This window comes from Lontra canadensis, unplaced genomic scaffold (genome assembly GCF_010015895.1).
Source record: "Lontra canadensis isolate GAN:19392208 unplaced genomic scaffold, GSC_riverotter_1.0 scaffold69, whole genome shotgun sequence".
In the NCBI taxonomy this organism is placed as follows: Eukaryota; Metazoa; Chordata; class Mammalia; order Carnivora; family Mustelidae; genus Lontra; species Lontra canadensis.
Window position 1 is genome coordinate 6,802,009 of NW_022631063.1, and position 14,233 is coordinate 6,816,241.

General features: G+C 37.7%; 1 protein-coding gene across 2 annotated transcripts in view; it reads right to left on the reverse strand.

Annotated features, from left to right (window-relative positions):
- Nucleotides 1-14,233, reverse strand: part of ABCB11 (ATP binding cassette subfamily B member 11) — a 94,496-nt gene that overhangs the window by 12,628 nt on the left and 67,635 nt on the right. For both annotated transcript variants that reach the window (XM_032880385.1, XM_032880386.1), the window contains 4 exons: nucleotides 11,853-12,017; nucleotides 6,634-6,738; nucleotides 6,385-6,546; nucleotides 88-291 (listed from right to left, as the gene is read on the reverse strand). In XM_032880385.1, coding sequence (XP_032736276.1) covers nucleotides 88-291; nucleotides 6,385-6,546; nucleotides 6,634-6,738; nucleotides 11,853-12,017 — 636 coding nt within the window. The remainder of the gene's footprint in view (nucleotides 1-87; nucleotides 292-6,384; nucleotides 6,547-6,633; nucleotides 6,739-11,852; nucleotides 12,018-14,233) is intronic.

The window sequence follows — 14,233 nt, forward strand, 5'->3', positions numbered from 1 at the left end:
TCCTTAAATCTCTCTGTACTGCTCATTCTTAACGGTTTGACAGCCACTGAGCTGTAAGCAGTTTGAAAATTGGGTCTGCTAGATTACCTGGCCGGCGATCTCCAGAGCCTCCTTGTCTTGAGAGGCAAAGCCTGTCAGCATTCGGGTCTGTATGGCTCCCGATAAAGCCAAGAAGGGGAAGAAGCACAGTATGACTAGGCTTAGCTTCCAGCTAAAGAAGAAGGCAATGATCATGGCAACAGTGATGTTAGTGAAGGAATTGACCATCATTCCGATTTGAGAGCCGGCTGCCTGCAAACCAAAAGCAATGAACCAATCTCAGACACACAGTCTCTCTTACCAAATTCCACTATGTGAAAAGGTAATCTTATACAAAAAAGAAAGTATTCTGATAAAATATGCATAATATGATGTTTATACTTACACTTAGCCCTTCGTAAGTATACAATTCCGTGGCATTAAATACATTCGGGCTTGTGTAACCATCACCACCATCAATGCCCAAAATCTTTTTATCGTCTACAACAAGAACTCTGAACCCATTAAATAATAACCCCTCTTCCTTCCTCCCCAGCCCCTGACAACCTCTATTGTACTTTCTGTCTCTATAAATTTGCCTCTTCTGAGTACCTAAGTGGAATCACACAATAGCCTTCTGTGTCCAGCTAATTTTACTAAGCATATCATTTTCAAGGTCCATCCACGTTGCAGCACATATGAGAATTCCTATTCCTTTAAAAGCTGAATAGTAGTTCATTATATGTATATACCACATTGTGTTTATCCATTCATCTGTTGATGGATGCTCACGTTGTTTCACCTTTGGGCCATATGAATAATGCTGCTATGAACATTGATGTACAAATATCTATTTGTGTCCCTGTTTTTCTTCTTTTGGATATATGCCTAGGAGTGAAATTATTGGGTCATTTGGTAGTTCTATGCTTCACAAGATGTTTTAAAATAATGAGCTCCCTAATGCGTTTGAAGACTGGATTAATAAAAGTCCATTTTATTCATAGCTTTGTGGAACCTCATTCAGTGACTGATTTCATTTCATTTCATGGGTGTGAGTCCGTATGAGATTAATTCAGCCCTAAGCAAGGGCTGCTTGTATGTCAGGTGACTATGCATTTGGTCTGCTTGAAACTACCCAGGACTTGGACTTAGGGTAATCTTTTTGATTATTCAGTAAAGATTGATGGTTGTTCTATAATTATAGTCTTGAAATCTGTACAAGACTATTCTAAGAGGCCACTTTGATTCTCAATGAAGTTAACCTGCTCATTGGTACAAAATCACATGCTGACTTAATAACTAGCTATTCCATCAATACAAAATGGACAAAAAGGATTCATTCTCAATATAGGTGGAGAAGGGACACTCGTGGTAATTACTATTTATAATAAAAATTATTTCATGGTTTCAAATCTTCTTTCAGTTGCAACTATGCAGATGTGACCAAAGGTCGGTGTCTTCTGTGTAGAAAAGACTTGCATGGGTACAATTGCAAGATTTTTGTCAGGATTTTAGAGATTTTAGCATTATTTAAAAGATAAAGAATTTGAAACAATCACAGGTAAGCTATTAGGTAACAATAGGTACTAAGGAAGTGGTAGACAAGAATAATTTACATCTTTATTCTGTATTAAAAACTCATATGGAATATGAGCTCTCTCGCCCAAGAATTCCTATATATTGCTTATAACTTCCTTGAAGATAGGAATGAAAAGCTAAATTAAAAGTTTATATGTACACCTATATTTATAGCAGCGTTATCCATATTAGCCAAAAGCTGGAAGCAGGACAAATGCTCGCTGACAAATGAATGAATAAACAAAATGTGGCCTATACAAACAATGGGTTATTATGCAAGCCTTTAAAAAGAAATGAAATTCTGACACATGCTACAACATGGATGAAACTTGAGGATGTCAAGCCAGGTGAAATACACCAGTCACTAAAGGGCAAATATTATATGATTCTGCTTATATGAGGTTCCTGGAATAGTCAAATTCATTAAGCCAGCATGGGATGGCTGTTATCAGGGATTGAAGGGGTTGCGGGGGAGAGGGGAAGTTAATATTTAATGGGTACAGAGCTTCTATTTGGGATGATAGAAGTTCTAGGTATGGAGAGTGGTGGTGGTTGAATAACAGTATGAATATACTTAATGTCACCGAATTGTACGCTTAAAAATGGTTACAATGATAAATTTTATGTTTTGTATATTTTACCACAGTTAAAAAGAACAAAAAAAATTTCTGGTTGGCAAGGACAGTCAGGCATTATAGAGAATTTGGAAAATAGCTGCTAAGTTCTTTGGTATCTTATTATTTTGTTTTCTTTTACATTCTACTCAGTCAATATTTTTTAAAAATCTAGAAAGTAATACAGCTCAAGACATGTAAAATAGATTACATATGCAACAATAAACATTTTCACAGGGGCGCCTGGGTGGCTCAGTGGGTTAAAGCCTCTGCCTTTGGCTCAGGTCATGATCCCAGGGTCCTGGGATCAAGCCCCGCATCGGGCTCTCTGCTCGGCGGGGAGCCTGCTTCCTCCTCCTCTCTCTCTCTCTCTGCCTGCCTCTCTGCCTACTTGTGATCTCTGTCCGTCAAATAAATAAATAAAAAATCTTAAAAAAAACCCATTTTCACAAAAAAGGGACCAGTCTTGATATTACTTTGTACTTCAATTTTTGTCACTTGGTATAACATAACTATCCCCCCAGATCATTACATTAATACCTTGAGAAATAGCTGCCTAATTTTCCTTCGTCTGGATGTATTCACTCAACTATTTTCTTATTGGTGGATATTCAAGTAGTTTCCAGGGGATTTTAGTGATTTTTGATCAATATAAACATACATTTGAATGCACATTGTCACAAAATAGGAGAGAATTTACTCATATGAATTTTAGTCAGAGAATTTGCAGACCTGATTATTCTCTAAAAAATGTCGGAAAAATTCAAACTGTAACCAATATTTTATGACAGTGTCAGTTCCTCCTCATCTTCATAAATATAGGAAGTTGTCATTCATGGTAGTTTTTATTGAGTTGATAGGTAGAAAATGGTGTTTCATTGTTTAATTAGTATTTTTCTATTAATAAGGTTATACAATTCTTCATTTGTTCATTATCTCATTGCACTTCTTTTTTTGTTGCTTGTCCATATACCTTTTTTTTTAAACCTTTATTACCTACTTTTTTTAATTCTCTGACCAATTTTAGGAGCACTGTTAGACTTACTAGGTATATTAATCCTTGTTACAAATATTTTCATAATCATTTGTTTATACAAAAGTTTTAAGTTTTTATGTAGTCTGACAAGTCTACTTTATGTATTTTTGTCTTGTTTGTGAAAATCCCCTCTTCCTCCTCTTAGCACTCTACTCAAGTGTTTGAAAGTTCTAGTAATGAAATAAAATGAGAAAATAAAATAGTTGGTATAAGTATTGAAAAAGAAAAAATAGAGAAATAATTATCTTTCTTTGCATATAGTTTGATTATACGCCTAGAAATTCAAAAGACTATATTAAATTTTTTTAAAAATTAGTTAATAAGAAAACCTGAAAAAGTGGATGGCAATAAGATAAATATACAACTAAAATCTCAATCTATGACATTCATTCAGAATTGTGAAAAAATACATAAGAAAAAATGAACAAGACAGTGATATATTAATGTATCTGTGTATTATATTCTATACATAGCATATAGTATATTGTGTAGCTATAAATCTTACTAAAAACTAAAAATTCGGGACGCCTGGGTGGCTCAGTTGGTTAAGCGCTGTCTTCTTTGGCTCGGGTCATGATCCCAGAGTCCTGGGATTGAGTCCCGCATCGAGTTCCTTGTTCGGCCTCTACCTCTGCCGGCCACTCTGTCTGCCGTGCTCACGCTCGCTCTCTCTCTCTAACAAATAAATCAATAAAATCTTAAAAAAAAAAAAAAAACTAAAAATTCTAGTTTATATGTTTCTCTTGGTAACTTTTAGTATCACAACAATCTTTGTGTGTGGGAGTCGGGGAAGTGTTGTGGCTGCATGGATATATTCAGTGGGAATCAAAATAAATTTTTTGAAGAAGCCAAGATGATTTTAAATACATTAGAACAGTTAATGTCAAGGAATAAAAAAAAGAATTTTTTTTTAAAGATTTTATTTAGTTATTTATTTGACAGACAGAGATCACAAGTAGGCAGAGAGGCAGGCAGAGAGAGAGAGAGGAGGAAGCAGGCTCCCCGCTGAGCAGAGACCCCGATGCGGGGCTCGATCCCAGGACTCTGGGATCATGACCTGAGCCGAAGGCAGAGGCTTTAACCCACTGAGCCACCCAGGCGCCCCAAAAAAAGAATTTTGAGGAGGAAAAAATATTGTGCAAGGATCTACCTTACCAGATAATAAACTCTTATCATAAAGTTACATAACTAAAACAGGAAGGTCCTGGCATGGAATAAATCAAACTGATCAATGAAAGAGAAGAGAGAATCCCCATAGCTCCAAGCATCCTTGGGAAGTTGATATTCACAATGGGCAGGAGGATTTCAAATAGCTGGAAAATGAAATCTGCATTAAATTTTGGTGGAGGAATATTTTCTATCCAGCTTGGAGGAAAAAAAAAAAGGCAAGATTTCTACCTTACACCAATATTAAAATAAATTTGACCCTGGTTAGCAATCACATTTAAAAAATTGTTTAACTGGGGTCCCTGGGTGGCTCAGTGGGTTAAGCCTCTGCCTTTAGCTCAGGTCATGGTCTCAGGGTTCTGGGATTGAGCCCCACATTGGGGTCTCTGCTTAGCGGGGAGCCTGCTTCCCCCTCTCTCTCTCTGCCTGCCTCTCTGCCTACTTGTGATCTCTCTCTGTCAAATAAATAAATAAAATCTTTAAAAATAAATAAATTAAACTAAAAAATAAAAAATGTTTAACAAAAATATTAGAGAAACTCTTAGAAACTTTTTACTTTTTTAAAGAATAAGAAAATTTTTGTAAGATGATCAGATGCTACTCTCTGAATTCAAGTGAGAATGAATAACCTTAAAAAGCCCCTTGCAGATTGAAGGATGCAAAGATAGAAGCGATAAGGTGATTGCTTATTTATTTGATCTAAGCTTAAGAGTCTGATAAACTGGACACTAGAATACTCAGATGGTAAACATGAGATTGCTACAGACTTTCTTCAAGCAGTAAGACAATGCACTTTAAAACCCTTCAAAATGATTATACACTCTGAGCCAGTGATTATATTTTGAGAACAAAAAAATGATAAGGATATGCCAAGCTTGATGTAAAATGATGTAAGCTGCTTATAAAGAGGGAAAGCAGAAATACGCTTAGATAAGGAATTCTTAAATGGTGACACCTTAAAATAATGGATTATACAACTATCAAAAATCTACTCAAGAATATATAATTGCCAAAATATGTTCACATCAGATTGTTGTAGGGGAAAAACAGAGAGATTACAAAACAATATGTAGAGTGTGACCTAAAGTCTATGAGAAACACATTTATGCCTAGAAAAAAGCTCTGAGAAAGAGGATCCCAAGCTCCTCTGAAAGTCTCTCATACCATTTTCCATATTTTTGGTTGATCTGGCTACGAGTCAAGACATACAGTACTCATTTTTTCAGTCCCGAGGGTTTTTCTTCCAAGAACCTCACAAATTGTGGTTTTCCTTTTTCTCCTTCCTTGCTTCCTTCCTTCCTTCCTTCCTTCCTTTCCTCCTTCCCTCCTTCTATCCTTCCTTCCTCTCCCTTTCTTTCTTTTATGCCCACAGAAAGTGAGCAGAGGTGATGGATGGCACATTTGACTCTCATCACTTTAATACAAACCCCTGGTTTTCTAAAAGCATCGCCTCGCCTTACACATGGATGAGTCACCTGAACAAGGAAGGCTGCAGGTTTTGGGGTCCAGAAATCACAGCTTTGTCTCTATGAGTGCCTCGGGATTCTTTTCTTCAGTTTCCGGATTGGCGTTTTCAGAGGCAACTAAGATCTCTTTTCCTAAGATTACCTGTCCACTGGGCACCTGTGTAAGGAGGCTTTGCTTCCACCTCTGCAGAGCGCCATTAAGTCTCATGGAATCTGAACCTCTGGGCCTAAAAATGATCTGAAGAATGAGTCTTAGGAAATTTCTCAATTGTTAGACTCCCAGAAAAATCTACCCTGACAGATTTGACTCATGGCACTGATTCTGCACATTGCCTGAGAGAGACTGCTGTCCGTCAGGATGGTGGGAAATGTGGCTCTGGGACATCTCAATCCTGTGAGTTCTTAGTTCATGGGAAACATATAGCTGATTATCAGAATGCTCAAAGGAAAAAATGTTTACTCCAGTTAATAACATGCCTTGTCTCCCCCACTTCCCAAAGCTTACCCCTTGAACTTGGGAGGCATCCGTAGCAAGCCTTGTTGTTAGTGCCCCAGGACTATTCCTGAGGTCATCAAACCAGCCAATGTCTTGCCCTAACATTGCTTTGAAACCATATTTACGTAGCCTTTTTGTAAGGAGTTCTCCAGATTTAGCAAAAGCATATCCCTGAAACATAAAGGAGTCTTTAGTGATATTTTAACATGAAAAGGGAGGAAATAGCTAAATCACTTACTAAAAAATAAAATTCCTTACCTGCAGAAACTGAGTGCAAAGGGATACACAGCCCACTACTACAAAGAGCAGGCACACACCATTGATCTGTGACCTTTGTTCTTCTTTATCAGGAAGTGAAAAAGTCTTAAGATAGTAAGCAAAAATATTACTTTATTATTACAAACAAGAGCAAAAGAAATAAAATACATTTAAAAGAAGTTTCTCTTAAGCATTGAGTTAAGAGAACATACTAGTAATTAAACCAAAGTTAGCTATGAGCATGTCTACTTTAATTCCCGTGGGAAAGAAAACTTGGCAAATGAAAACCAACAGCGATAATTTGCAGAATTTTGGTCTGATTTCTTGGCCTCATGTAGGCAATTGTGTTGACTTTTCACTGATACAGATGAAAAATATGGTTCAATATCTCAAATCCTTTATGTAATAAGGCAAAGAAAAAAAGGAAGGAAAGATGGAAGGAGGGAAGGAAGGAAGGAAAGAAGGGAATGTACCTGGAACAAAGAGTGTTATCATGATTTCTGTCCTTCTCAAATAGTAGAAGCAATAAAGATGATTTTTCCCATTCAGGTACCACACATATATGTATGTATATACATAGACATATATATGTATATGTATGTATACCAATATATATATGTGAATCATAGCATCATTAAAGTAGCTATCAAGGCATTAACTGGAACTAGTTTTCTATCCATCTGAGGTTGTTCTTTCTAAATCAGGGGAAGTTGAAAACATCCTTCCACCCACACACCCTCCCCCCCAAAAAAACCACTCTGGAAGTTGTGAATGGGGTGTTTTGAGTGTGTAATTAGGAGCAGACTATACTTTATGAGCGTACTCTGAACTTGCAGATGTATGCTCAAGCAAATGATTGGGGACTCAGCTGTTGCAATAAGACAAGGGGAGAACAGCTGCATATTCTAATGTCATTGCTCTATATGGAAATGGATTTCAGGTACAACAAAACCTCCTATCTTGAGCTAAGTGAGGGAACTCTGAGTTCAGAAAAAGTATGCACTGGACAGCCTTATTTATTGTTCTAAGTTAATTTAAGTAACCAGAACAATCCTAACAAGCCGTTGCTCAAAAGAAACCATTTATTCAATAAATATGTATTGAGTGCCTGCCACATACCAGATAAATCTCTTGAAAACAATGTATACCACTCAATTAACAAATCCTTTTTTGTAAAGCAAAGTAACCTATTCAAATCATCACAAATTCCAAAGTGGAGGGAGGGGTTCTAGATTAAAGATTTACTGTTTCTAGGGTCTTCATGGTTCTTAATACTGGTGGAAGTGGGATCAGAAGATTCCATGGTCATTCTTCCCAGCACAGAATAACTCATACGTTTACAGAGTTTACTAATTTAGGGATTTAAAGACCTGGTTTTTTGGTTTTAAAAATCACTATACAGGGGCGCCTGGGTGGCTCAGTGGGTTAAAGACTCTGCCTTCAGCTCAGGTCATGATCCCTGGGTCCTGGAATGGAGCCCCGCATCGGGCTCTCTGCTCAGCGGGGAGCCTGCTTCCTCTCCTCTCTCTCTCTGCCTGCCTCTCTGCCTACTTGGAATCTCTGTCAAATAAATAAATAAAATATTTTTTTAAAAATCACTATACAAATCCCCCAAACCCCAAACTGTGATTCCACAATTCCCATTGCTCCCTCATGTCACCAATTATAATCATGGACTATAGGACCATAGAAGTGCAGATTAGTCATCTTAACTCTTATTTTATAGATGGAAAACTAGAACCCAAAATATCAAACCTTCTATCCAAGTTCATTTAGCTAGTGGTTATTAGATAAGGAAATGTCTATTTTTCTGATTCCAGTGGTTTTCTTCCTGGCAGGCTCTCTTGGCTCCTGGCATTACTCATCTTCTTAGTATCAAACAAGTATTTGGCTAATATTAGATCCACACGACCATCCAGTTCAAGACTGGGCATCTGTCTATCCATAACCTTTTTCACAAAATTCTACCCCATGAGTCCTTTGTATATTCTTGTTGAAATGCAACCCAAAAGGCCACCTATCCATAGGTTTCCTTATGATACATTTGCCATTTTTGTAATGATAAGTTTGTTTAAGGAGAAAAGAAACATTCGCTAAAGTCTTGATATTTACCAGATGCCAAATGTGTTACTTAGCCTACTTTAACTTAAATGAAGATTTCCTTAAGTTAGGCTTCTTAAAACAACCCAGTAAGGTAGATTTTCTTGCCCCTCATTCCAGATGAGGAAACTAAGACTCATCAAGGAAAAGCCACTTGTTCAAATGCTCACAGAGAATACAGAGCAGAGATCCAGGGCTGGCTGGCTCCAAAGTTCATGTTTTCTCCCAGCAGGCTACATCCACATTGCTGTGCTCGGAATACTTGTACACTTTCCAAGTCAACTAGACCCATGGAAAGTGAATCAGATAAATTATGTTTTATATGTGCATCGATGCCTCGCTCGATTAACAACCAGGCTCCTCAGTGTCCAATCATTCGCTGGGTCTATATTCCAAACTGTGGTCTCAATACACCAAATGTGAACATTGTGCCCTTTAGGTATGTCAGGATGAAAATAGCATAATTACAAACAGACTATTATCTGACTCATGATTATACCCTGTGAGATGAAAGTATCATGAATCTGCTGATGAATATGTGGTAATTATGCTAAGAGACAAACAGAAATGATCTTCTTTATCAGAGAGGGAAAATAGTACTTCGTTTAGCATCATTCGCTTAGCAAATATAACCCTGTGAGAACATTAACCGTGAGCAGACTTTGGATTTCGCCAACTAGATCCTGTTACTCTGGTACTGCAGCCCTTAAGCTAAAGGCTTAAGCTGAGTTTTTCCTAGGATTTCTGGTTGTGACCCGAAGAATCACAGAGACTATTCTCACTACCAGCAATGCAGGGGGTGTTCTAGGAGAACAGGGGTTAAAAATTTGAAAAATCAAATTTTTTCTAACTTGGCCACTTCATAAACTAATAGGGCTGGAAGGTATCTTAGAAACCATTTTTGTCAATCCTTCCTTTTATCGTTGAGGAACCCAGGGCCCAAAGAAATGGCATGGTGTGACCCCAGGGCATATGGTGCTTGAAAAGCATCTAGAAGACCTAGTTTCAGAAGAAAAGATCTCCTGGTTGGGAATCCAGCACTCTTTCCACAATAATTCATATAAGGGTTTGGGTAAGGCTAAGTAAATGTATTCTTCACCCTGTTTTTCTAAGAAAGTGATGATCAGGAAAGAAGATAGTATCCCAGATTTTTTTTTTTTAAGATTTTATTTATTTATTTGACAGAGAGAGAGATCACAAGTAGTCAGAGAGGCAGGCAGAGAGAGAAAGGGGGAAGCAGGCTCCCTGCTGAGCAGAGAGCACAATGCGGGGCTCGATCCCAGGGCCCTAAGATCATGACCCGAGCCGAAGGCAGAGGCTCAACCCACTGAGCCACCCAGGGACCCCTCAGATTTATTTTTAAAAGCAAACATCTAGAACTTAGTTGGGTCTTTACAAAATTCAATCGTATCCACCACCCTTTCTACATCTATCTCATCACTGCTCAGTGAGATGCATTTCCAGAACCTGTCCCTACTAGAATGTCAGCGTAATGAGAGCAAGGAGGGGCTTTGATTTTCTTGTTCCTCCCTCTATCCTCAATCCCAGCAACGATGTCTGTCTGACCAACAATAAGTGACTCATAAATATTTGCTGAATTATGGGTAGATTTCTGTGTTTAATGTCTTTCTTCCTCATAGACTAGAAACTCTATTAGAGAAGCCAGCATGATTGAATGCAATCCCAAGTTCCTAGCACAGTGTCTATGGGAGACAACCAGCAAACATCTGTTGAGTAAGTAAAAGAACATTTCCATTATATTTAGGATATTGTGTTTACCAGAAAGTAAGGAATATAAGTTAATTATTTAAAAGATTATCATCACAAAGGCTTTCACACAACCAGAAATTCAATTGACCAGGGTTAAAGGGCCCAGTTTCCAATTTCCTACCTCTCCGAAATTACCATGATTTCCTCACTTACCACAAGGGGGCAGAATGGAAATTAAAGCAGGGGCTGGGGCCCTCCTAACACAATTGACTTGATTTTGTTTGTAGACTATCCAAGTCTTTCTGTATGATTCGTGCTCGTGGGGACATTATTCCGGTCAGGACCTCTTCCAGAGAGGCCACTAAAGAAAGAGAAGTAGAAGGGAAACTAACGCTCAGGACTCTTGGCAAGCTCTGACAGTCCGGTGTGCTGGCAAATTCTTAAATCTAGATTTCGGAAAAGTTCAGTTCCAGTCCTGGCCCTACCACCTAAGGCCTGTTTCACTACGAACAAATTAATAAAGTTATCTAGATTCTAGGTTTTTCTCCTTGTTAATCTTATGGGATCTGTGTATGTGGGTAAATTTCAACTAAAAGACCTGGCAGCATTTCAATAACTAATTTTACAATGAGAGTTTTACTAGAACCTGGCTCTCCAGTCACATTGGATTTGAATCCCAGATCCATTATTTGCTATCTGAAGTTCTGTATACCTTGGTTCACTTTTTTGTAAAACAGGAACAATAAGAATATCTACCTGAGGTGGTTACTAGGAAAATTTAGTGACCTATTATATTTAAAGTGCTTAGTGTCAATTCATGCTCATAGTTATTATTTTTTATTGTACCGGTGAAGTCAGGTGGAGACTATCAAAATGCCTAGAAAGTGAAAAATTGAAATAAGCTTATTCTTTATCCATGCCTTGTTTTACTTCTCTCTTCCTTTTCCCGTTTCCTCCCCCACCTGCCATTTCAAGGGTGCAATCAGCAGAGCAGACAATTCTACAACGTGCACTCACACCTGCTTTCATAAGCCAACTTTGCACCTCAGCTGTTTCAGCAAGATCAAAACGACCCTAAAATCCTTCTGTATTATTCAAGAACCTGCTTTGCATTCTGATTTTGTTTGCATCTAGGGAAATTGCCGTCTCCTAACACTACATTCGCAGCCACATTGCAGCTTTTTACAGACACAACTGGATGAGTATCCTGCCAGTCCAAATAGAGTGCCTAGCTTCGTCTTCTTATCTTCTGTGTATGGAGACTCGGGGTACTTTGAATCCTTTAGAGATGAGGAAAAGAAAGCTAAATCCATTAAAATACAGAGCCAACCTATCAAAAATGACAGTATCCACTGATGGAAAAACAAAAAAATATCAGAAGACTAAAGCTAATCCATTTGTTCACTTACCCCAAGAATCTGGCTGAATAAAAAGGCATAGAGTGGTGTGACCGACCCATTGACAGCAGCCCCCACGGCCCCTACCAGCATGTAGGGCCACTCTGGAGCATTGAATTTTAGAATCCTCCTAACCGGGGCAGGTTCAATTTCTTCTTCCACAGGAATGTCCTTGTCCTTGAGGGGAAAAAAGGGTACATTAGTCACTCAAGGTACACGCAGATATTTTTACCTATGTTCTTTTCTTATACAGCAGACCCTCTGGTATTCACAGATTTAAAAGTCATGGTTTGATTGGTTATGAGTTAACTCTAAGTTCTATGAGATGCTGTGATTCATTGTTTTGTAAGAAATGGTTTTGAATTGCTTGAGACCACACTGTGACTCGGAAGGGACACACTTGGTGGGTACTCAACTGAAGGCGAACTTGTGGTTTCCATTTTGTAATTAGATATTTACTTATCTATTTATTTAGATAAATTAGATATTTATCTATTTCACAATTAGATATTTATTTATTATTTATTTCATTTCACAATTATTTATTTATTACCTCCAGGGGAGTAATAAATATGTTGGATCTTTGAAAAAAGTAACCCCTCCAATTTATAAAATTTTTTGGGCTATGGTGCTGTTTACATAATTGAGGACTCGTAAAAATTTCAAGGTGAATCCTTCGTAAATGGTAAAGTTCTCCAATCTAGTAACTGACTAAAGTGCTAGGACAGGGCAGTGTATCTGAAACAAGGCAAAATAATTATTAAAATGTATTAAATGGTGTCAACAGTTACCATTGACATGCTTTCTATAAGATTTCCCTTAATTAGTGCCCAGAAGTAAATGGTAATCCAAAAAAAAAAAGAAAGAAAGAAAGAAAGTAAATGGTAATCCATTCAGGATTTCTCAATTCTACATATTCTTTGAAAGGCGTGAAAACTGTTTTAATAATTCCCTATTCTGATCTCTTTAGTTGTTGTCATTGAAGTGTCAGAGCTAACAAATTTTTGTCCTCTTTAAAGTAAATATTATAATCAGAATCCCATCATTTTTACTATCATTTTTCCTTGCTATAGATATTACTCAGTGCATGATTTGTAGGACTAATCAATCATTTGTTAAATTTATTACTGACTTCACTTAAGAAAGGATTTTAGGTGGCTTGTATAGATTTGCATTGATTTTTTTTACTCTTTCTATTAAAATATACAAAAATACAACAAATTGACTACAAAACTATTAATTAGTGTTCTGTTTCATTAATACATGATAATTTACCCTTTAGGTAGTCGAATGTCAGGAACAGGCAACAGCAAGGAAATTCAAATACTCTCCTTTTGCTTCTAAAGTCAAAGACCATATTACCAATTTAGTTTAAATAAAACCTTGTGTCATGTTATGTCATTATCACTGCAAGCCAACTAGGGTGGAAGACAGCTTGGCAGGTGATGGATTTCTTATTGCCTCCATTGCAAATTCTCTCCTGGCCTGCTCTCAACATTTGCACTTGTCACTATACATTCATGCAGCAAATCCTTCTGTTCAATAATTTCATCTCTGATAACCTATTAACTCTATAAATCAATTCCAGGGGGAAGAAGAGGGACTAGAAAAGCATGAGTAGAACAAGAAAAGAAAGAACAAGGTTCTTGGATGAGCCCAATGTAGCCACCTATGGAATATATTTAGCTCTCTGGGGCTCAGTTACCTCATCCTCAAAATGAGAGAGTTGGATTACGTTGTTTGGGGAAGACAACTCTCTATGGGTGTCTTGTGTTTCTTCACATCTTATGCAGACGAGCTGACTACCTCTATCCAGACTATTTTTTCAAGGACATTTGCATAGCAAATAGCCTTAGAGGACAGAGATGATATCTCCAACCCAAGAAAAGAGTAGATGTGTTTACTGTCCATTATAAAACAATCAAGCTCCTCCAGCTCAGGATTCCACCCCCCCCCCAACAACTCCCCTTTGTTTGCTGGTTATCAACCGGTCCTCGTTAAATCTGGGGGTTGGGCTGGGAAACCAGTGCAAATGATAAACTCTGGATACTATTCTTCCTGTGAGTAATAAAGTTTTTTTTGTCTCTGGCTCAGGACACTTGCATATTCTGCCAGCACCCATGAAATTGTGTCAGGCTAACTTGGAAGCTTGCAATCGAGCAAAATGTAGACCCTTTACCATTCTAGATGGTGGTTAGTGTCCAGACAAGGATGCTTGCTGGACTTACTGTGGATCAATGATTAAAAATACAGATTCCTTAGTCCCCATCACCAGAAATTCGAATTTAGTAAGCCTGAGTATGAATCTGTGTTTAAAAATACTCCTCGGGTAATTCTAACAATAAAGCCCAGTCTGCGAGATTCCCAGCAGTATGTAATCTCCAAGACTCCTT